The sequence below is a fragment of the Myxine glutinosa genome, chromosome 4, assembly GCF_964187855.1.
Source record: "Myxine glutinosa chromosome 4, kmMyxGlut1.1, whole genome shotgun sequence".
NCBI lineage: Eukaryota > Metazoa > Chordata > Myxini > Myxiniformes > Myxinidae > Myxine > Myxine glutinosa.
Genome location: NC_136264.1, coordinates 15,590,336 through 15,614,093, shown reverse-complemented (window position 1 = coordinate 15,614,093; position 23,758 = coordinate 15,590,336). Strand labels below are relative to the sequence as shown.

The following is a 23,758-nucleotide window of genomic DNA, read 5'->3' as shown; positions in this document are numbered from 1 at the left end:
CTAATGAGGTGCCTGATGCACCCCCACTCCCTGTTGAGTGTGAAATGTCGGAAACCATGGAGGCGGAAAATGTAACGACCTCTTCTCCGGTAGAGTGCGAAGCCTCCGTTGCAGAAACCTCAGTTTCTCACCTGGATTTTAAAACCCCCATTACGGAAACACCGGTCCTGCCTCTGGAAAAGGGCGAATTTTCCGCTGTGGAAACACTCACATCAGAGTGTGTTAATGTTAATAGAAACTACTCTGATGATGACTCAGACGGTGCCTCGTCGCTTGCCTCCGGTGCTAGTATTGAAGCCTGGAATGATCCAGGTTTGGCTCAAGGTTCCGAGGGAGGCGCTGAAGTGTCACCCACCAAGATCTTAAAGTTTCTTCAAGACACGTTTCGAAAGAAACAAATCAAAATCAATAATTTTTTCCCAGATTTGTCTGCTTTCATAACTTCCTCCAAACATCTCCTCCTCAAGGCAGAACAGCTTGGTGTGACAGAGTCACAAGTGTTTCGCCTTAGGAAATGTGTGCTCAAAGCCAGGAAGGAGTTGCAGGCACAGTCTGACTTCTTCCCCACTTAATTATTCATCTTTAAATTTACAAGATGACCTTTTCTATTGTAACCTTAAATATTAATGGGGGGTGCTCCCCCCTGCGTAAGGCCCAGGTAAAGTCGCTTGTCCAGCATAAACACTTTGATATTGTTCTTTTGCAAGAGACGAGGTGTAGCCCTTCTTGCGTTAGTGAATGGAACAGAATGATGAAAGGACAGTGGTTCTTTAGCAGCTTGGCCTGCTTTCGTGCTGGAGTTGCTGTCTATTTGCATCATTCTTTCTGTGCACAGGGTGTCGCTTTTAAAGAAATTATTAAAGGGCATTTAGTCTCAGTGAATTTCTTTTTTAATGGTTATAAGCACACGATCCTAAATGTATATTCACCGAGTAATAGCACAGAAAGATTTAATTTTTTTACACAGTTGGATTTTACTCTCATGCACCTTGACTTTGATGGTATTGTTTGTCTGAGTGGGGATTTCAACTGCACAATGGACCCCACTCTTGATCGCAATGGAGCAGAGCCCCATCCAGCAAGCTTGGTGCCTCTAAGGGGAGCATTGTCCAAGTTTTCCTTTGTGGATGTGTGGAGGCTCCAGAATCCATCCGCACGTCAATATACATGGTGCCGCTGTGCAAATGGCCGGCTGTCTCTTGCGAGGCTGGACAGAATATATGTCAACAGTGACTCCTTAAATGTTGTGGGCCACGCTGTTGTAGCCCCGAGCGGTTTTTCGGACCACCATATGGCCATTCTTCATGTCCTTTCTCCGGCCCGGAATCGCGGTGCTGCTTACTGGACTTTCAATGTCAGCCTCTTGCAAAATGAAGCGTTTCTTGATGCTTTCCGGGCCTTTTGGGAAGTTATAAAGTTGCGAAAGCCTTCCTTTTCTTGCCTTGGGCAATGGTGGGATAACGCAAAGGCCCAGATTAGGTCATTTTGCCAACAATATAACTCCTTTTGTACGAAGAATGAAACAGCGATGCAAACTCTCATCGCCAAAGAGATCTTGTGTCTGCAATCAAACCTTCCGGCCCAGAGCGCTGAAAGGACTTGTTCTTTAATTGTGAAGAAGAAAGCCCTCCTTGCTAAGCTCTGCGCAAAGCAGGCTCGAGGGGCTCTAATACGATTACGAATGGAGAACCTGCGTTTCATTGATACCTCTTCAAAATTCTTCTTCGGTTTGGAACTGCAAGCGAAGAGAAACCAGCAAATAACTTCACTGTGCACGCAAGGAGGTCGAACGACTCAGGACCAAAACGAGATCAGAAATTTGGCCAAAGAATATTTTTCAGATTTGTATTGTGCTAGGAACACAAAGAAGAATGTGATTCTTTCAATGACTGCTTCTCTGCCAACCCTGTCTGAGTCTGCACGGCAGCAACTGGACAAAGAAGTTACCCTAGGGGAACTCTTTGCCGCTTTGCAAACTTTGCCCACCGGCAAGGCTTCGGGGCTGGATGGAATCCCTGCGGAGCTCTATAAGGCCTTCTGGGACCAACTGGGACCCGAACTGCTCGGCCTCTTAATTGAGGGCCTGCATTCAGGCTTATTACCACTCAGTTGCCATAGGGCTGTACTTGCCCTTATACCCAAGAAGGGAGACCTACAACAACTTCGGAATTGGCGTCCAATTTCCCTCCTCTGCACTGACTATAAAATTATTTCAAAAACTCTCGCAAACCGCCTCAAGCCTGTCATCGGGGATATTGTACACCCCGATCAATCATATTGTATCCAAAAAAGAACAATACATGATTGTATTTTTATTGTGCGTGACGCGATTGATATTTGTACCGCGGAACAAAGAAATGTTGGTCTAGTGTTTTTAGATCAAGAAAAGGCTTTTGATGCCATCGGTCATTTTTATCTCTTTGCTGTTTTACGGGGGTTTGGTTTTGGTGAAACTTTCATCGGTCACGTCAAATTATTGTATAATAATATTTTTAGCCTGCTTAAGGTGAATAATATTTTAAGTCAGCCTTTTTCTGTGACTCGGGGTATTCGCCAAGGGTGTCCTTTGTCCGGCCTTCTTTATTCCCTCTCCGTTGAGCCTCTTCTGAATCGGTTGCGCACATGGCTTCGTGGTTTCTGTCCTCTGCCATTGGCCAACCCGGTAAAGACCGTCGCTTATGCGGATGACCTATGCGCGTTTGTTAATTCGGATGAAGATATTTGTGCCCTGGTCGAGTCCACCAATGAGTTTACCTTGGCTAGCTCCGTAAAGGTCAACTGGCAGAAGTCCAAAGCTCTTTACTTAGGTCCCCAGAATGGTATCCCCCCTCCGACCCTGCCAATGCAGCTTGAGTGGGCACATGATGGGATATGCTACCTCGGGGTCTTTCTCGGCACTCAGGATTTCTTTTCTAAAAACTGGGAATCGCTGATTACCAAGACTGAGCAGCGGCTGCAAAAATGGAGGGGACTATTGAGACAGCTTTCCTATCGGGGTCGTACTCTGGTCATCAATAATCTTGCGGCATCGATGCTGTGGCATAGGTTTATGGCACTACAGGCCCCAGGTTCTATTCTTAAAAAGCTCCAAAGTATTTTTATCAATTTCTTTTGGGATGGGAAGCACTGGCTCCGGCCCGGCGTAATAAGTCTGCCCATTGCTGAAGGTGGACAGGGATTGATAGACGTAACAAGTAAAGTGATGGCTTTTCGCCTCCTTGCATTACGAAGGCTGCTGTATTCCGATGTACCATGGAAAGCCTTTGCTCACTGCTTGCTCAGGCAAGCAGGGAGACTTGGCTTCGGTGACGAAATCTTTCTTCTTGACGCAGCGAGGGTGGACATAACATCGATCCCCTTGTTTTACAGAAGTATGCTGGAAGCATGGCGGACAGTCGCGTTTTGCCGCGACACCAGTGCCTATACTCTCCAAATGTTTTTAAATGAACCAATTTTCTTTAATCCCTTTTTTAAAGGGGTCTGTAGTGACCGTTCCTTTGTGCAAAAGTTCATTGATGTCAACTTTACCAGGGTCAAGCACCTTAGGAATCCCTTTACATATAGATGGAAGCCAGCTGCTAATGTTGCCGTGGCAACTGGTGTGAGATCCATCAGAGTTATTGGAAGGATTTTCTCTGTGATTTCACGAGCTTTTAAACTAACCGGGCTAAAGTGCGATCCAGAGATTGAGGCTGCCCTCCCTCTGTCCCAATGTCCTTTTCCTCGTCTTTTAATTTCATTTCGGGGTTTTATCTCCTTTAACTCGATGGAGAAATCCTCGGTGTATAGTCTAAGTGTTAACACTCTCATTCCTGACAGACCTGCAGAGCCACGAGCTCATTGGAAAGCGTTGCTTCAAGCTGGCCATTCCGCAACAATCAAATGGCACGTGATGTATAAGGAGCCAATCGTCAAGCGCTCTGGGGATTTACAATGGCGGCTGGCGCACTACATCTTGCCTTGCAATGTTCTGTCCCATCGCATATGTTCTGAAAATTCAGAATTGTGCCCCTTCTGCGATGCCCCTGAAACCATTTTTCATGCCTTCATTGAGTGTTCGAGACTGTCCTCCCTTTTTAATATTTTATTACGTGTGACTCAGGGGCTCGGTTTGATTTTCACACATTGTGTTTTTATATATGGTTTTAATATTTCTCATTTAAGTAAAAATGAATGTTTTTTAGGGAACTTCTTGTGCTCTGAAGCAAAGCTTGCCATTTATCTTTCAAGAAAACGGAAATTGCAGAACATTGATATTTTAGCTGATGACCTTTTAAGGATTTTTAAAGCGTCGGTTACATCTCGTGTCCATTTTGAGTTTGAAACCCATGATTTTGCTGTCTTTGAAAAACGATGGTGTGCCAAACAATCTTTATGTAGCTTGGTCAATGGTGTCAATGGTCAATGGTAAACGGTTCACGCCACTGTTCGCTTCGCTCGGCGCAACATCCATTACGCTGCGGCCGTGAGCGGGGGGTGTTCCTTCGCGTACCGGGAAGCACTGGTATTTAGGTCATAGGACTTGTGGGCCTAAAACCCTACCCAGCGCCGACCGGGCGTGGCGTCATACCCCCGGGACCACGTCGGTCAGTAACAGACGAGGGGCTTAATCCCCCCTCGATAACGGGAACCGAGGCCGACGTCGGGTTCCGTAACAATATTATATCTGGTTTTACTATGAGTTCATTAAAAAATTTAATAAACTCTGAACCGTGAGCAGGTAAACTTTTCGCATTCCATTGAAGGAGCCTCAGTCCTCAAGAGAGGGGGGGGATCTTTCTGAGGCCTGGACTTCGACCCGCTCCTCTTGTGCCCCAACAGAGCGTGGATCTGACCAATGGAAAATTCCTCCCAACCCAGATGCTTAGCCGCGGCGACCGACACAGCACGGATTTTGTCCGTTCGACTGGACACTACTGCAGAGCAGTTGATAGATTCGGAAATAAACGCAATAAACGCGTCTTTAGAAATATTTAAATCTGAATCAGATTTGGCTCTCTCTGATCGACACTCGACTCGCTCAGTTTCAGTCTGAACTCCTACAGTTTTAGTAGCGACTTTCACCCAGCCAATGGGATTAGAGTTACGCAAACCTGCAAACGAGGCAGATGTAGACCCAGAAACTTTCGAAGCGGCTTCAGCGTAAGTTAATTTTTCCTTTACCTTTACCTGCTGAATTAGCGCTGCTTTTTGAAAATCCGGGCAGCCTCGGTAAGCAGAGCTGTGCGCCCCACCACAATTCCCACCGTGCATTTGCTCACTCGGGCAAGCACTACGCTCATGATCGCCATTGCATCTGCTGCAGTGAACCTTGCCCCGACAAGCTGGGGCCGTATGCACAAACCTCTGACACTTGTAGCATCTAAGAGGAGCCGGTATGTAATCTCTTACCGTGAAGGCCAAATAGCCGAGCACTACCTTTGGTGGAAGGCAAGAACCACTGAAGGACAACAAGACTGATAAGGTGTTCACCTTCTCTCCATCCCTGAATGTGGTAAGACGGCGAGCCTCAGTCACTCCACTGGAGGCCAAATAACTCTTAATTTCTTCAATTTCTATGGATGAATCCACCCCATAAATGACACCACGACATTCTCTCATGTACTTCGGGATTTGACACGAAACACAGACCTCACCAAAATGGGTTGCTTTCAACACCTTGTCCCTTTGCCCAGCTGACTTGCACTCAAGGAGCAAGTCGCCGGACCGAAGCACTTTCGCAGACACTACTTCCCCGAACTCTTTCTTTATGAGCTCTGCTAACTTTATTGGGTTGGACGGACCCACACGATTAGGCCTCTCAACGGCCGCCACAATGACCACAAACTTATCGAGCGAATCAACGGGGTTGCCAGAGGCCTGGGAAAGGGAAGCCCTACGCTTGGGCCTCCGAACTGGGGACACCTCATCAGAGGACACCTGGCCTCCCCTCTCTCTCTTCCGAGGTTTGCTAACAGATTTAAAAGACCCCTCCCCATCCTCTCCCGAGAGACTCTCCATTTATTCCTACTAGCGGGAAATTTAATCTGGACCGGGAATCAAGCCCGGAAGTGCGAGCGACGAGACCGCAACAAAAACGAAACGAGGATCACACAGCCCGATCGCCACACCCTCAACACCTCCCCTCCAAGCTGGCGATCAGCAACGCGCGCCATTCCAGCTCCCCCGATTCATGCACGCGTCCTCCTCCGGAAGTGACGTCACGTCAGATCCAAGATTAAGAGGCACCCTCCAGGATGCAAATCTTCTTCTTTACACAATTCTTTTTCCTCAATGAATTTCCTGTTATAAGAGGGGAATGGACTAAATATTAGCATTAGTCACATACGACATACTCTTACCTTAAACTTTAGGAGGAAAAATGCCCAAAATGTGAATTTTCGTCTCGCTGCGGAAAATGCAGCCGCTAATTTTTCCGCCTGAGCCAACAACGGCCGCGTAAAAAAAACAAATATCCATGCACGGAAGGTTCACATCCCGATTCTCACAAAAACTTTTCCGAAAGCAACTTTTTACAAATAGACAAGGATAAATGTGTAACGTATTATTCTGACTTGTATTTGCATTGTTGTTGTGGTTTATCGGACGCGCTTATTCGTCAGACACGAGTGAATCATCACCGCGTCAATAAACGCGCTTTCCGCTTCCGGCACGATGGAGTCTGCTTGAGTTCGTTACATGGTGTCAGAAGTTCGTTGATATTCATGCCATAAGCCGCCATTCGTCTCCATAAATATGGCATCTCCGAACTTTGATCATCCCTCGATCGACTGGGAGAGTCTGGATCTCTACCAGGAGTTTTGCCAGTTCAGAAATCACGTCAGTTTTGTCTTGTCAGGGCCGCTCGCAGACATAACGAAGCCTCGTCAAGCAGGATGGCTCGGAACGTGGATCGGCGAACAAGGTCGTCAAATCTACCAAACTCTATCTTGGGAGGAAGGAGAGAAAGACGACCCGCAGGAAGTGCTGAACAAATTCCAGAACTATGTGCAGCCCAGAAAGAACAAAAGAGTTGCCAGACACCGACTGAAACAAAGGCGCCAGCGGAGTGGTGAGTCTTTTGATCATTTCATAAAAGATCTGAGGATAATTCTCATGGATTGCGATTACCAAGACCCAGACGACATAATCGTCGATTGCATCATTGATGGCAGCCATGATAAGAGGGTCCAAGAGAAATTACTCGATAGGGGTGAGGAGCTCTCACTAGCTAAAGCTATAGAAATTGGCCAACAGCTAGAGCTCTCGCAGAAACATATGAGAATAGTCCGAGATGAAGATGCTCTCATCTCAGCCCTCAGATCTGAAAACGAACGAACTCAGCACCAGACTCAACGTTGTAAGAGCAAGCCTGATAGGCATACACAAGCCACCGAGCTGTTCAAAGCTGAGAATCGGTTTTGGAATGACGGTCCCTGCAGCAAATGTGGCCAGTCAGTGCACAGGCAAGCCAAGTGTCCAGCAATTAATTCTAGCTGCTCCTACTGCAAGAAGCCTGGTCACTGGTTTGCGGCGTGTCGGAAGAGACTGCGCGACCTAAAGTCCCTTGATGAGGAGACCAGTCTAGATCATGTAGATCTTCCTCAAGAACTCGTCAAGGAATCTGAAATTTTAAGGATCTCCGCTCTACAACCAAGCATCAATACGGCTACTCATGACAAGTGGGCACAGACCGTCACGTTGCTGGGTCAGCCGACTCGGTTCCGGATTGACACGGGTGCAAGGTGCAACACACTAACACTCAACGACTACCAGTTAGTCCAGCACCTCGCAGGCGATCTACAATCGTCGCATAAAGTTCTTAAAACATACTCGAACCATACTATCCATCCTGTCGGTACCGTGACACTCCCTCTCTCTCACAAAAACAAGACCGTTAGAGCCAGTTTTGAGGTCATTGACCTCGATCAGGAGAATGTAATGTCAGGCGCTACCTCGGAAGCCCTCGGCCTCATTGTCAAGCTCGATAAGTTGTCTCTTGTTCAGCCTCTAGTCAATGTGTCTCAGGAAGCAGTAATCTCTGAGTTTCCAGAAGTTGCCAAGACAACTGGAACTCTTCCCGGAACTTATCGGATCAAGCTTGTAGAAGGGTCACAGGGAGTAGTTCACGCTCCTCGCAGACAGCCTGCAGCATTGAGAGAGCAAATAGTTGACAAGCTACAAGAGATGGTCACCGAAGGTCACATCGCGAAGGTAGAACGACCGACTGAGTGGGTGAGTTCCATGGTAGTAGCTCTTCGCAACGGCAAAGTCCGCATCTGTATAGACCCCAAAGACTTAAACAAGTGCACAAAACGTGAGCACTACCCAATGAGAACTGTTCAGGAAGTTTTAGCTCAAATCCCTGGAGCCAAAGTATTTTCTGTGCTTGACGCCCGCAGTGGGTTCATGCAAATTCGCCTTGACGAGCCTTCTTCATTCTTGACCACGTTCAATACACCTGTAGGGAGATACCGCTGGCTGCGTCTCCCTTATGGATTGAGGTGCTCGCCGGAGATATTCCAGCGAATCATGGACCAGATGCTAGAAGGGATAGAATGGGCAACAGCGGTAATGGATGACATTTTAGTTGCTGGTCGTGACATCACCCACCACGACTGTGTACTGAAGCGAGTTATGCAACGAGCTACAAGTTATAACCTGCAACTAAACTTCCGAAAATGCCTCATCCGGCGAACCTCAGTCCCTTATGTAGGCCACCTGCTTACTGCAGAAGGAGTGCTACCAGATCCATTCAAGACGAAGGCAGTTGAGAAAATGCCACGTCCAACAGACAAACAAGGCGTCAAGCGTTTCCTTGGATTCATTCAGTATTTAGGGAAGTTTATCCCCAACCTAAGTGACACAAGCAAGCCTCTCCGTGATCTCTGCAAGGCGGACGTGGAGTTCTCCTGGCAGTCAGCTCAGGATTCACTCGTGTCTGACGAATAAGCGCGTCCGATAAACCACAACAACAATGCAAATACAAGTCAGAATAATACGTTACATCCTCCTTTCTTTCAAGGAAGCCACTTTAAAGGAAACCAGCAAAGCAAATAACTCTATAAAGTAAAACTTACACTGAATTAATTAACAAACAGCATCACATTCAGATCACGTGAATCAATTGATTTAAATTTAAAGATCCAGACGTCTGGGAGGGTTAACCGCATAAACCCCTTGAGGAAATCTTCAAGAAGCCTCTCCTATCTTCTCCCATGCGTTTACAGCCTATGTTGCTCAAGCTTCAACGGTATGACTTGGAGGTTAACTACTGCCGTGGTTCTGAGATGGTGCTCCCCGACACATTGTCCCGTGCACCTCTACCGGACACCGACTCAGAAGCTGGGAAAGACCTTGAGCCTGTGAACATGTTCCAGTTCCTTGCGATCACGAGTGGGAAATACCTCGAAATCCAGGAAGCTACTCTGAGTCAAATGAGCCTTCTCTGCGGTGTCATTGCAAGTTGATGGCCTGACTCCCGAAAGGAAGTCCCAGCACAGGTCCGTCCGTACTTTGACTCCAGAACGCAATTGGCAGTCTCAGACAGTGTTGTCTACAAAGGCATGCGCCTTGTCATCCCGCCAAGCCTCAGACCCAGAATGCTGAGCTTGATTCATGAATCGCACCTCGGAGTGAACAAGTGTAAGCAGCGTGCTCGCGAGGTCATGTATTGGCCCTCAATGAACTCTGACATCGAAGAAACTGTACGGAATTGTTGCAAGTGTGCAGAGTATCAAAGCGCTCAGCAACGGGAGCCTCTCTTGCCGACTTACACGCCTGATCTTCCATTCATCGAAGTTGGAAGCGACGTTTTTGACTTCGAATCAAAGCAGTATTTGCTCACGGTCGATTTATTACTCCAAGTTTGTGGAGGTGGATTGCCTCAAGGACATTACAGCTCGCTCTGTAATCGAAGCTCTCAAGCAGCAGTTTTGTCGACATGGTATTCCAGAGAAGCTGCGAAGCGATTCCGGAAGTCAGTACACGTCAGAGGAATTTTCTCAGTTTTGCAAAGAATATGGCATAACTCACGACATTGTGTCCCCCAAGCACCAACGTGCCAATGGAGAGGCAGAAAGAGCGATCCAGACAGTGAAAAGGCTCTGGAAGAAGTCAGCAGATAAGTACTTAGCCCTGCTAGACTACCGCACCACTCCACTTGAAGGAATAAACTTGTCCCCGGCTCAGCTCCTAATGGGAAGACGCCCCAGAAACACACTGCCTTGCAACCGCACTCTTCTCATGCCTGCGCGGTATGACCATCACCTTGTGAGATCACGCCTTGACACACAGAAGGAGAAACAAAAATACTATCATGACAAGCCATCTATGTCAGATTTGCCACCGCTCCAGCCGGGAGACAGTGTTAGGATGTTGCCAAACCCGGAGGCCAGGCATTGGATTCCGGCTGTAGTTGAGGCGCGCCACAACAGCCCCCAGTCATATTTGCTGAGGACCCCAAACAATGTGTACCGGCGTAACAGGCTCCATCTCCGCAGAGTGCCTCATTCAGCCAATGTTGGCCCGGTGGGAAGTCAGCCACTCTCTCGCTTTTACTCTTCCCAGGACATGAGGGACTTCCCTGATCCCACCACTCAACAGGACACCCCAGTGGGGAACTGCTGCAAGTCCCCAAGTCCAAGTGAGCAAGCATCTGAATCCCAAAGTCTCCCAACAGTGTCATCGCCTCGAGCCACTGCATCTCCCAGAAATACCAAGTTCATCACAAGGAGCGGCAGAGCGGTTAACCCTCCCAGACGTCTGGATCTTTAAATTTAAATCAATTGATTCACGTGATCTGAATGTGATGCTGTTTGTTAATTAATTCAGTGTAAGTTTTACTTTATAGAGTTATTTGCTTTGCTGGTTTCCTTTAAAGTGGCTTCCTTGAAAGAAAGGAGGATGTAACGTATTATTCTGACTTGTATTTGCATTGTTGTTGTGGTTTATCGGACGCGCTTATTCGTCAGACACGAGTGAATCATCACCGCACCGCGTCAATAAACGCGCTTTCCGCTTCCGGCACGATGGAGTCTGCTTTGCAATATATATGACTAGTGGGGTCACCCGTGGGAATCCCACGGGCATGGACGTGTGTGACATTTCGACATATTGAGTTAGATGCTGCACCTGTTTCACAATAACACACACACACACACACACACACACACACACACCTCGTTTTTTCATTTCTGTATCTCACAATTCGGTCTCTCTCTTATTCACACACCCACACAAACACACACCCACACACACACACGTACACCGACACACATACACATATACACATACACACACACGCAAACACATACACATCCACACACACACACACACACACACACACACATGCACGCACACACACATGTACACCGACATGCATATACACATACACATATACACATATGGATACACACACATGCACACACATACACATATACACACACAGACACATACACATATACACATACACACACACACAGACACATGCATACACATACACACATATACATACATACACACACACACACACGTACACACACATGTACACCCACACACATGCACACACATATATATACACATACAGACACACATATATACACATACACACATATATACACACACATACACACGTGTACACACACATGTACACCGACACACATGCACACATATACACATATGCACATACACACATATACACACACATATATATACACATACACACATGTACACCCACACACACACATACATACACACACATACACACAAACACACACACACACACACCCACACATATACACATACAGACACACACATATATACACATGCACAAAAACACACACACACATATATACACACACACACACACACACACACACACACACACACACACACACAGACATATATATATACACACATACACATATATGCACGCACACACACACACACACACACACACACACACATATATGCACGCGCGCGCACACGCACACACACACACACACGTCCCACATGTATATATCCCACATACCACATGTATATACATGTTTAAAGTGTACGTGCCCTTCCCGCCTCCCCCGCCCGGCAACGCTGGGTACTTCTGCTAGTAACTAATGAAATAAAAACGAAGAAATATCTCTGGGTAATTTCCTGAAACTCGGTGAAACTCGGTGAAATTCGCTGAAATTCGCTCGGTGTATCGATGAAATATTTTATTTGGGAGGTGTAGAATTGCTTCGAACGAAATATCTATAAGCAATTTCCCGTCTGTGTTTCATGTCCATGCACACGTGAAATGGAGTTTGTTTTTGCACACGTGAAATGAACATGTGAACCTTTACTTCCGGATAATAATGTTGAATGAAATAAAAACGAAGAAATATAGTGGGGTCACCCGTGGGACATTTCGACATATTGAGTTAGATGCTGCACATTCATTTTTACAAAATGGTTACTGGCAAGTCATCAGATCCAGAAATGGTGTAATGAACACAATTTATTTATTTCACATAATATGTGACCCCTCACTCCTCTCCACCTGACACTCTCCTCTCTCCACCTGACACTCTCCTCTCTCCACCTAGCATTCCTCTCCTCTCCAATCCCTCACATTCCTCTCCTCTCCAATCCCTCACCTCTCCAATCCCTCACAATCCTCTCCTCTCCAATCCCTCACTCTCCTCTCCAATCGCTCCTCACTCGCCTCTCCAATCGCTCCTCACTCGCCTCTCCAATCGCGCCTCACTCGCCTCTCCAATCGCTCCTCACTCGCCTCTCCAATCGCTCCTCACTCGCCTCTCCAATCGCTCCTCACTCGCCTCTCCAATCGCTCCTCACTCGCCTCTCCAATCGCTCCTCACTCGCCTCTCCAATCGCTCCTCACTCGCCTCTCCAATCGCTCCTCACTCGCCTCTCCAATCGCTCCTCACTCGCCTCTCCAATCGGCTTTCCCCGTCTCGTTTCTCTCGTTTTACTCCCGTCTCGTTCTTTTTCTTGCTCCAAATCGGCCCGTCTCGCCCGTCGACCCGTCGGAATCGGAAATCGGGCCGTCTTGCTTTCTTGCTTGCGCGTAAATAAATTGTGTTCATTACACCATTTCTGGATCTGATGACTTGCCAGTAACCATTTTGTAAAAATGAATGTGCAGCATCTAACTCAATATGTCGAAATGTCACACACATCCATGCCCGTGGGATTCCCACGGGTGACCCCGCAAGTTTGCATTGACGTTCGTCGATGGACTCATTCGCCCGTCTCATTCGCTTTCTTGCTACATCCTGTTCAAGTCTGCGTTCTTCATCGATCGTCTCATTCATTTTGGAAATAGAAGTTTCCACGCAGCGCATGAATTGTCGCGATCCTCAAGAGGAAGTGTCTCGTAATCATCAAATGATAAATGGCAAGTAAATTATATTGTGGAAAATTAAAGATTTCAAATAAACCTATTTAAAGTGTATGCGCACATAACTAATAAAAAAACGAAGAAATATCTCTCGGTAATTTCCTGAAACATATTTTACTTCCGGCTAATAATGTTGAATGAAATAAAAACGAAGAAATATATGTCGGCATCATTGTTGACGTTTTTGTGACGACTGTCATCAAACGAAAAAGTAATATATCTTAACGGAAAAGCAAAAGCGAATTTTTTATATATATCGACACGTTGCCGTCGGTGTCATGTTGGGCGGTGTATGATACACCATGACGCGATTTTAAAAAATATATGTCTGCATTTTCCCGCGTGTGTGGAATGTTCTCAGTTATTGCTGACACCGAGTCCAAAACCATCGATAAAAATGAAATCATATGGTGAGTTAGATTGGAGATAAAGGCGTGAGAGAGACTCAATGGCCTTGAAGTTACAGGCGTTTGAGAATTCATTTCGTTCTATAAAGGGCAACTTTCATTGGATTTTCTTCCCGTTTTTTTTTCAACCGAGTCTAAAATTATGTTAGCGACTGTGAAAAATGAAATGATATATCGAATTTGATTTGAAATAAAACTGGGAGAGAGAGCAAGACACCACGGGCCTCCAAAACAGGCCTCAAAGCTATGCGAGTTAATAAAATGGTGGACATTTGTTTATAATTATATGAAGCCACTCCCAGAATGGGTGGAGCTACTCTGCAAACCGAGTAAGCCACACCCCGGACAGACACCCAACAGACAGACAGACAGACAGAATCATCTATGGCTATTATAACATAGATGAACGCTGGCGTATATGCAGGTATCCTGGAGAAAAGAGCGATTTGCAAGATATATATATAGTACTTTAGTAGTTGCCGAAGACGAGAAGAAGAGGCTATTTCGTTGGGTACAAAGGTTGTTTATTGTACAGAAATCTCCAGCAACTGCTGGCGAACGGAAGTCGTAACGGCTTATATAAAACCAAGAACCCTCTTCGGAGGGCGTGGCTCCAACAGCCACGCGTGCGTCACGACCACACAACCAAAAGCCCGTGTGCGTGGGTTAGACCAAACACATCATATTGGTAACCGTCACATGCGGATAAGTTAACCGCGACATGTGAATAAGATAACCGCGACATGTGAATAAGATAACCGCGACATGTGAATAAGGTAACCACTACATGCTCCCCCCCAGAAGGCACGCCACGGGCGTGTATGTAGTTCGCGGGTGGAACCGAGCCGGGCCGCGGGTGGAACAGAGCCGGGCCCCGGGTGCTGAGCAGCGGTAGCAGTTGTAGTTGCAGCAGTAGGAATTGCGGGAGCGGCGAGCAGCAGTGCGCGCGAAGACAACGAGGCTCCAGTGTGCGCGAAGGTAACGAAGCAGTCGTGCGTGCGCAAGAGATGAGCAGCGGTAGTAGTTGTAGTTGCAGCAGTAGGAATTGCGGGAGTGGCGAGCAGCAGTGCGCGCGAAGACAAAAGGCTCCAGTGCGCGCGAAGGTAACAAAGCAGCCGTGAGTGCGCAAGAGATGAGCAGCCGTAGTAGTTGTAGTTGCAGCAGCATCAGCCTCGGGATCCGCCGTAGGAGCAGTAGTAGGGGTGGCGCGCAGCAGTACTCGGCCTGTGTGCGCAGAGGCGACGAGCAGCAGTACTTGGCCTGTGTGCGCGAAGGCGACGAGCAGCAGTACTCGGCCTGTGTGCGCGGAGGCGACGAGCAGCAATGCTCGGCCTGTGTGCGCGAAGGCGCCGAGCAGCGGTACTCGGCCTGTGTGCGCGGAGGCGACGAGCAGCAGTGCTCGGCCTGTGTGCGCGAAGGCGACGAAGTAGCCATGCCGCCAACGCCTCGTAACGGCGTTCCTTCGGAGGGTCCCGGAGCTGGTTCGCCCCTCTAGTCGTAGAGGAGGAACTGAGCGCGATGCGCGAACCACATGGCCGCTCGTCGTTGCTGAAACTCCGGCAGTTCGAGTTCAGCTCTTGTGGAAGAAATTGCGGTCGCAATACTGCCGTGTTCATTTGGCCCCCAAATACGTTCGGGGGCAACGGGGTCACCAGTTTAGCAGTTGCCGAAGACGACAAGAAGAGGCCATTTCGTTGGGTACAAAGGTTGTTTATTGTACAGAAATCTCCAGCAACTGCTGGTGAACGGAAGTCGTAACGGCTTATATAAAACCAAGAACCCTCTTCGGAGGGCGTGGCTCCAACAGCCGCACGTGCGTCACGACCACACAACCAAAAGCCCGTGTGCGTGGGTTAGACCAAACACATCGTATTGGTAACCGTCACATGCGGATAAGTTAACTGTGACATGTGAATAAGATAACCGCGACATGTGAATAAGGTAACCACTACAGTACAGTACATTATAATTGTATCCAAGAAAATAAAAAATATTTATTTTATGACGTTTTTTCCACTTTATAAAATCCCAGAGGAAACCCTGCAGCAATAGCAGTTTCTAATTCTTCTGGGGTAGCCATATTGTTACACCAATGAAAGTGTTGAAATGTACAGTGGTGGAAAAATCAGCTCACTCGTATAAGGAATCGTTCTAAATTCAAAGCAACAGAAGCTGATAATATTAAAAATTTAGGGTTAGCGTTGGACATTGACAGACATTTAGCCATACTTTGTGAAATATCTTCGGAAATCATTAGTTTAATTTTTGTGTTACTTTAATCTACATATTACAAAGATTCTGACGCATAAGTTTCGTATCAATAAAAATTTTGAAAGGATAAAAACAAATTTTGGGTTACGTTTTTTTGAAGCACCCTGATATCTAAATATATTGCTCTCACAAAGTGTTGGTATTATTAATAAGTTAAAGGGGTTTCTTCCAGTACATGCATTACTTGTCTTATTTAAACTATGAAATTTTATCCTGGGGAAATTTATCAAATATTCATATGGAGAGAATTTTTTTGAATCAAAAACAAGCACTCACAATTGTTAATGACGAGCGTGGCTCTCCTCACGACCCGTCACTGCAGAGGCACGGGCTTGCTTTAACTGGGGATAATGACCTGACTAAACTTGAGTTGCTGTGGAGTCATGACTTACAACAATCGTAATACAAACATTTCTTTTGAACAAATTTATTACTCGCAAAATCGAAGATTTTGCAATTATATCGGTTGGTCTTGTGCATTATTGTCTGTCTGTCTGTCAATCGCCTACAGGTTAAAAATTTTAAACCGATCATCACAAAACTTCACCAGATGGTAGAGTTGGTCATAAGGAAGAAGCCATTTGATTTTGAGGTCAAAGGTCATCTTGAGGTCAAATTTCTAAAATTTTCATTTTTCACAAAGTTGTCACAAAGTTTAACAGCAATTGCATAGTCCCTCAATTAATTGGGAAACCAACTATTTTTCAGGTCAAAGTGTATGTATGTATGTGTATGCATGTACATTTGTGACTAAAACGTCAAAAAGAGCAACTCAAGGTCAAACTTCTCATAACATCAATTTTCATCTAAAAAAATCATCAATTTAAACCCGATTGACCCGAGCTTTGATTAAGATCGTCAATTTTAATCTTAATAAAATGGACCATTTGATGTATCAATGGCAGCCTTTTTATTTTGGGGGCTGGTGGATTTTGCAAGTATCGTGCTCTGCACGACGTCTTCTTGTTTGTAATATTGGTAATATTATTTATAGTTTATTTTAATTGTAATATAAAAAGGTCCAAGTGGTCTAAAGCTCTAAATGATCAAAGGTCAATGGGTCTTGTCTAATGGGTCTAAAGTGTCTTACGGGTCTTTGTGGTCTTCCGTGTATTTTGGGTATTTTATGTTCTCTGGATCTTTTGGGTCTTCAAAGGTTTAAGGGTTCTCAGCAGTCTAAAGGGTCGAAAGGTATATTGCAACAGTACATAATTAATAGATATCACACGGCTTCACCACCTCACAGATTCACGGGCCATGTTTTTCAATTTTATAGATACTAGAATAGAAGACCCGTCGCTTCGCTGACTGATATACCAATCTTTGCTGCGATGGCTAATCTATGGGGGTAGAAAAAGAAGGATTCCTGAGAAATCCTGTTCTCCGTGCAGTGATAACCAACGTCACGTGTTGGCATTTGCAGTTTTCACACACGTGTCCATGTACCCACAAAAAAATTAATTAAATTAAAAAAGATTTTATTTTTTTGGGGATCATAAACACTCTCGGGAGTTACACGAATCCACCGTACTTGGATTTATTGAAATCCGTTCTCAAGTTATAACACGACAAACAAACAGAAAAACAAACAGACAGACACAACTCCTTTTATAAAATAGATTTGAAGAAGAAGAAGACGTTTTCGTCACACGTACAAACATAACCATGTACGTTTGCTCCATGATAATAAGATACTTGTTTTCACTCTCATACTGATGTGTTATTTCACAGAAATAACATTCTGAAAGTTGATGATTTGTCCTATTTATTTTCAGTATACACATGTTTCAATTGAATTTGTTAGATTTTTTATTTGTTAGATTGAATTTGAAATTGAAATTTGTTGAAAATAATTTTTTTTAATTGAATTTGTTAGATTTTTTTGTTCGATTTTATGTTAATAAATTTCAATTTCAATTGTTAGGGAAATGTTACCTTATGCCATGGAATCATTATTTATCAGAAATAACCAAATTCACTCTCATCCAACAAAACAGTGAAAACCTTCATTTAACTTTTAACAGAACTGTTTTCCCACAAAAATATTTTATGTTCATGGGACCCAAATTCTGGAATGACTTGGGAACAGGTGTTGAACAGGTGACTGGCCTAGGAAGCTTTAAAATTGAAACATTGATTCTTTGATACATACAGTAAGTTTAATCATGCTCATGCAGAATTATATTTCTGAGATCTGACACCTGATTATTGCTGTTGGTGCTATTTGAATATGCGTTTCTTTGTATCCATAGAGATGTCATACCGTGGACTCCTTTACTCTTACGTTGGCTCTATTTTCTAGATAGTTACTGAAGTCGCCTCTGGATAACCCCAAGAGAGCAGTGAGTTCCCGAGAGACCACGAACATCAACTGCAACCCCAAACTTGGGCCGGGTAAACTCCCACCCAACGTTGGTTTACCATACCAGTCAATCAAGCATGGCAGATTTTGTCAAGCGAATCAACGCCGCATGCCACCTTATGAGGGCTACCATTACCATTGAGAAATCGGACCAACTGCCCACCGGGAATGCAATTCGGGCCAACCCCAAGCAGCTGGGCCGGATTTAGGAATGGGCAAGCTGGGCAGTTGCCCTCGGGCCTCCACAGCCAGGGGGCCTCCACATATGGACGATCAGAAGAAGCTGCACTCTCACTGTCTGAAAATTTCGAGTTCAGAATTTTCTTCCAGTAATTGATCAGTTTCTGAGTTCATTGGAGCAACGATTGGAAGCGTATGAGAACACCTGTTCTCTTTTCGGTTTCTTGCGTAAACTGGAATCACTGGACTGCGATGAAATCGAAGCAGCTGCAGCAAAATTGGTTGCCGAGTACAAGGATGATCTAGATCAAACACTTGGTGTTGAACTTGTGCAGTTTGCAGCCTTCCTCACTCATTTACTGGAATACGAAGATGATAAGATAGCGAGAGAACATTTCCTTTACAAACTGTTGATGGACAATAAATTTGCGGATACATTTCCAAATGTCGAGATAATGCTACGGATGTACTTGGTGCTAATGGTCACAAACTGTTCTGGAGAACGTTCATTCAGTAAAATGAAGTTCATCAAGAACAGACTCCGTACTACAATGTGTCATGATAGGCTCAGTCACCTGACCTTGATGAGTATTGAATGTGACATTCTCAGAGAGATTGACTTCGACAAATAGATCCAAGACTTTGCAAGGGTCAAGTCTCGTTAAGTGCCTCGTCTGTAAATATAGGTATTAGGTACTTTACTAGATTCTTATGATTGATCATGATTGACCTGCTTGCTTATTCACTCTTCAGATTCTTTATGCTTGAAACATAGGAACTTCCTAGATTCTTATGATTGATCATGATGTTTAAAGATGTGCCTGCTTGCTTATTCAGATTCTTTATACTTGAAACATAGGAACTTCGTGGATTCTTATAGATTGATCATGATGTTTATAGATGTGCCTGCTTGCTTATTCAGATTCTTTATACTTGAAACATAGGAACTTCCTAGATTCTTATGATTGATCATGATGTTTAAAGATGTGCCTGCTTGCTTATTCAGATTCTTTATACTTGAAACATAGGAACTTCGTGGATTCTTATAGATTGATCATGATGTTTATAGATGTGCCTGCTTGCTTATTCAGATTCTTTATGCTTGAAACATAGGAACTTCGTAGATTCTTATAGATTGATCATGATGTTTATAGATGTGCCTGCTTGCTTATTCAGATTCTTTATACTTGAAACATAGGAACTTCCTAGATTCTTATAGATTGATCATGATGTTTATAGATGTGCCTGCTTGCTTATTCAGATTCTTTATGCTTGAAACATAGGAATTTCGTAGATTCTTATAGATTGATCATGATGTTTATAGATGTGCCTGCTTGCTTATTCAGATTCTTTATGCTTGAAACATAGGAACTTCCTAGATTCTTATAGATTGATCATGATGTTTATAGATGTACATTTTTATTCAGATTCTTTGTACTTGAAAAATATACTTTATGGATGACTGTAACTATGTCTTCTCACCTTTTTAGTATTCTAAGGTAGTGTGGGCCTCCACTACGGAAGGCTGCCCAGGGGCCTCCACATGTCTAAATCCCGCCCTGCCAAGCAGGATAAATCAGGACACATTCAACACTTCAATAATTTAAGACACATCAAGCAAAGCGATTGAAAGAGCGGCACATAAAATACAAACACATTTTAAGCACATTTATTTAAAAAAAAAAAAAGAAAAAAAAAAAGCACATTGTATTAATGTGCACATCTCATTTTTCAAGTAAGGCACATTAAGCAAACATATACATTTCCCCTTACCCTCTGCCAATCATACTCGTACTTATGAACAATCACTTAACACAACTATAATACTGGATCCACGAGGAAGACACAGAGAGATTGGGTTGAGGGGGAAAGAGAATGTAGAAGTGATAAGAAAATGTTTGAGGGACTTTGTCGTGCTCTCGGCACACCTGAGCCCAAATTCGTGCCTCCCCTTGCAACAGAGGCCCAATGGTCGAGGTCTTTATATGGGGTGGCAGTATAATGGCGACACCCAACATAAGGTGAGAGAAAAGTCGCTCAGGCAGAAGTTGTTCCAACCCCTTTCAGTGCCTGCCCCTTTGCGTGACGTGAATGCGGCATGGCAAAACCAGTGACAGGTGGACAACGAGGGGGTGAGGTACGGTATAAAACCAAGAGTGAAGGCGAAATCTCTCTCTCTCTTTGACAAATGCCTGAACCAGATCAGAGTTTTGAGAACCAGTGACCCAGAGATACTGCGCTGGGGCTGGAAAATACTGGGCCGGATTAACGAGAGTAAGTCTGGGGAACAGGCTCTCGGGGAATAAGCCCTTGGGTAACAAGCTCTCGGGGAATAAGCTCTCGGGAAACAAGCTCTCGGAGAACAAGCTCTCGGGGAACAAGCTCTCGGGGAACAAGCTCTCGGGGAACAAGCTCTCGGGGAACAAGCTCTCGGGGAACAAGCTCTCGGGGAACAAGCTCTCGGGGAACAAGCTCTCGGGGAACAAGCTCTCGAAACTCTGCTCTGGCCGAAGCATTCGTTGAAGAGAGAGATTTCGTCCCTGCTCTGGGTTTTATACCCTGCCCCCCTTCCCCCTCACTGGCCGCTTGCCATTGGCCTTACTGTTCCGCATTCACATCAGGGGAAGGGGCGGGCACATGAAAGGGTCGAAAAAAACCTCTGCCTGAGCGACTTCTGTCTCAGCTTGTGCTGGGCATCGCTGTTATTCCACCACCACGGGAGCGAATGAGTGAACGGGTTTGCGAGGAGGCGAGCAATGAACGAGAATGGTGTGCAATGTAAGTGAATGGAAGAGAATGGTGTTAAATGGAAGAGATAGAAAGATAGAGATATAAAGGAGGATGGAAAGGGGGAAAAGGAACAGGGCCCTATGCTGCTTACACACCTGACGCATATCGATCACATGAATACAATTTACCTTACTCTAAACAGAATAGGAAAGAAATAACTAACTAATATCTATGTGTGTGTGCATCCATTCCCTCGGGGGATGCACCAAGTCCGACCCCGGGCCACAACCATCACACTACCCCCACCTCTCCATTCAGCCTCTTCCACAGCTGTTTCAGCCTCCTCTGTTCCTCTATTTCTCCCGCTCTTTCTTCCCCCTTATTTTACACAACTCCCCCTACTTTGACCCTGTTTTCGTTTACAATCGCATTCCGATGCTAAAAAAATAAGAAAAACTAATGCGTCAGGTAACTACGGCTAGCCATTCTACCTTAAACATCACTTATACTTCACATTCGGATTCTGTACATTTGGGGAGAAAAAGGCCATTTGACTGGGTGGGCACTCTTCCGCTGATTTGTAGTCCAGAGTTCTTTTTAATAGTTCCCGCTGCCCGGCATCGACCCATCCCCATAGGGTTGATGGCACTCTTCAGCCTGAAGGGCCTGCATTGTGACACTGGGCCCACATGGCCACAAAGCATGAGGTGAATCCTTTGGCTCATGTGGCCTACATTTGAAAAAAAACACGATGGTCATCTCTTCGTCGACAATGGCAACATATTAATGGGACCACGTGCCTGCTCAACGTGGGAGTCTTCCTTGCCCCATGGCCCAATTCAATGAACAAGAAGTAAGGGTCGTCTCTCAGCAATGATGAGTCTTCAACGTCCTTGTACTGGCCTTTTTTTTTTTTATCGCAGAAGGCCCGGGAACTGTGAACTTGTCCCTCCATGATCTGATGGCAACAAACACGCACAGCAGGTGAGGAACACATGGCAATGGCAAGATGGTTAGGCAAGACATGGCATGGCACGATAGACTGGGCATGCAAACAGGCAATATGGCAAGGCATGTTAATGGCAAACAATGCAAGAAAATGGTAGGGCAACTTGACCGTCGGGCATCGCTGGTCAACTTCTTGTGGTCATAGCATGGCATGATGCACAGGGCATGCAAACAGGCAATATGTCAAGGCAACGTGACTGGCAGGCGTCGCTGGCCGGCTTCTCGTGGTTTCGTGCCTGGGAAAAGGCTGGTATGGACGGCAACGGGTCAGACTGTCAGCACATACTCCAGCTTACCCGTCCCCGAATCCCTTTAACTACTCTCCCTTTGCCCCTTTCATTTGCTAACCCTATCTTCCTATTACCTTCCAACTAGTCCTGCTAATCCCTTTGAAGCCTGCTAATCTAATTTCACACGAGGCCATCTCCCCAAGGTCCTTCTGGTCTTGTAGACTCAGTAAGATGTCCGGCCTGCATGAAATCTTTGGAAAAGGTGAACATCCATTTGCAGGCACCTGGCTTCCCCGCATGGAGCATAACCGATGGTCATCCGAGGAAGGGGCAGGAGGAGGGCAAGAAAGTTCGAACATGCATGGTATCAAGGAGGAACACTCTGACTACCCTAACATTTCAAGAATCCCTTTCACTCTGAAAAACAAAATACTCTGAGTTGTTAGGGTTCGGGTTTGGGTTAGGTTGTCTTTGAAGAGAAAATCTTTGAGGGAGAAAGATGTACATGTTGAACACTTGTATTATTATCAAACTTGTTCTCTCCAATAACTGATTCTCTATATTCTATGGTATATCTATCTATAATTCCAGTAATCTCTGTGTGTGTGTGTGTCTGTGTGTGTGTGTGTGTGTGTGTGTGTGTGTGTGTGTGTGTGTGTGTGTGTGTGTGTGTGTGTGTGTGTGTGTTTGTCTGTGACCGCTGTTTCTCGACAACTACCGGTCCGATATACTTGAAACTTGCCAGGTATATTGCTGGGGACCCGAGGATGTGCCTTTTCAAGGTTTCATATTAATCGGAGAAGTAGTTACCGAGCTATGGCGATTTCCTTACCAAACTCCGCAAGCCGTTCGCTTTGGACCAAACCATTTCATGTAAATAGAGGGGGGGGGGGGGGGGGTTCTGTGGTCGTTGCGAATGGACCAAACCATTTCATGTAAATAGAGGGGGGGGGGGTTCTGTGGTCGTTACTGCCACGTGGTTTCAAAGTTTTTTTTTGTTGTTGTTTGCACGCATGCTTTTTTGCACGCACGTACGGGCACCCACGTACGGGCACGTCCTAGTAGCTGCAATGTCTATATATATATATATATATATATATATATATATATACATATATATATATACATCTATCTATAATTCCAGTAATCTCTGTGTGTCTGTGTGTTTGTTTGTCTGTGACCGCTGTTT

General features: G+C 45.3%; 1 protein-coding gene across 6 annotated transcripts in view; it reads right to left on the bottom strand.

Annotated features, from left to right (window-relative positions):
• Positions 1 to 20,255: 20,255 nt before the first annotated feature.
• Positions 20,256 to 23,758, bottom strand: part of LOC137424467 (ankyrin repeat domain-containing protein 26) — a 53,015-nt gene continuing 49,512 nt past the window's right edge. For 5 of the 6 annotated variants that reach the window (XM_078775493.1, XM_078775491.1, XM_078775494.1 and 2 more), the window contains one exon: positions 20,256 to 22,575. In XM_078775493.1, the coding sequence (XP_078631619.1) occupies positions 22,479 to 22,575 (97 nt within the window). In that variant the 3' untranslated portion in view covers positions 20,256 to 22,478. Of the gene's footprint in view, positions 22,587 to 23,758 lie in introns of all 6 variants that reach the window. The other variant, XM_078775492.1, reaches the window with a different exon arrangement.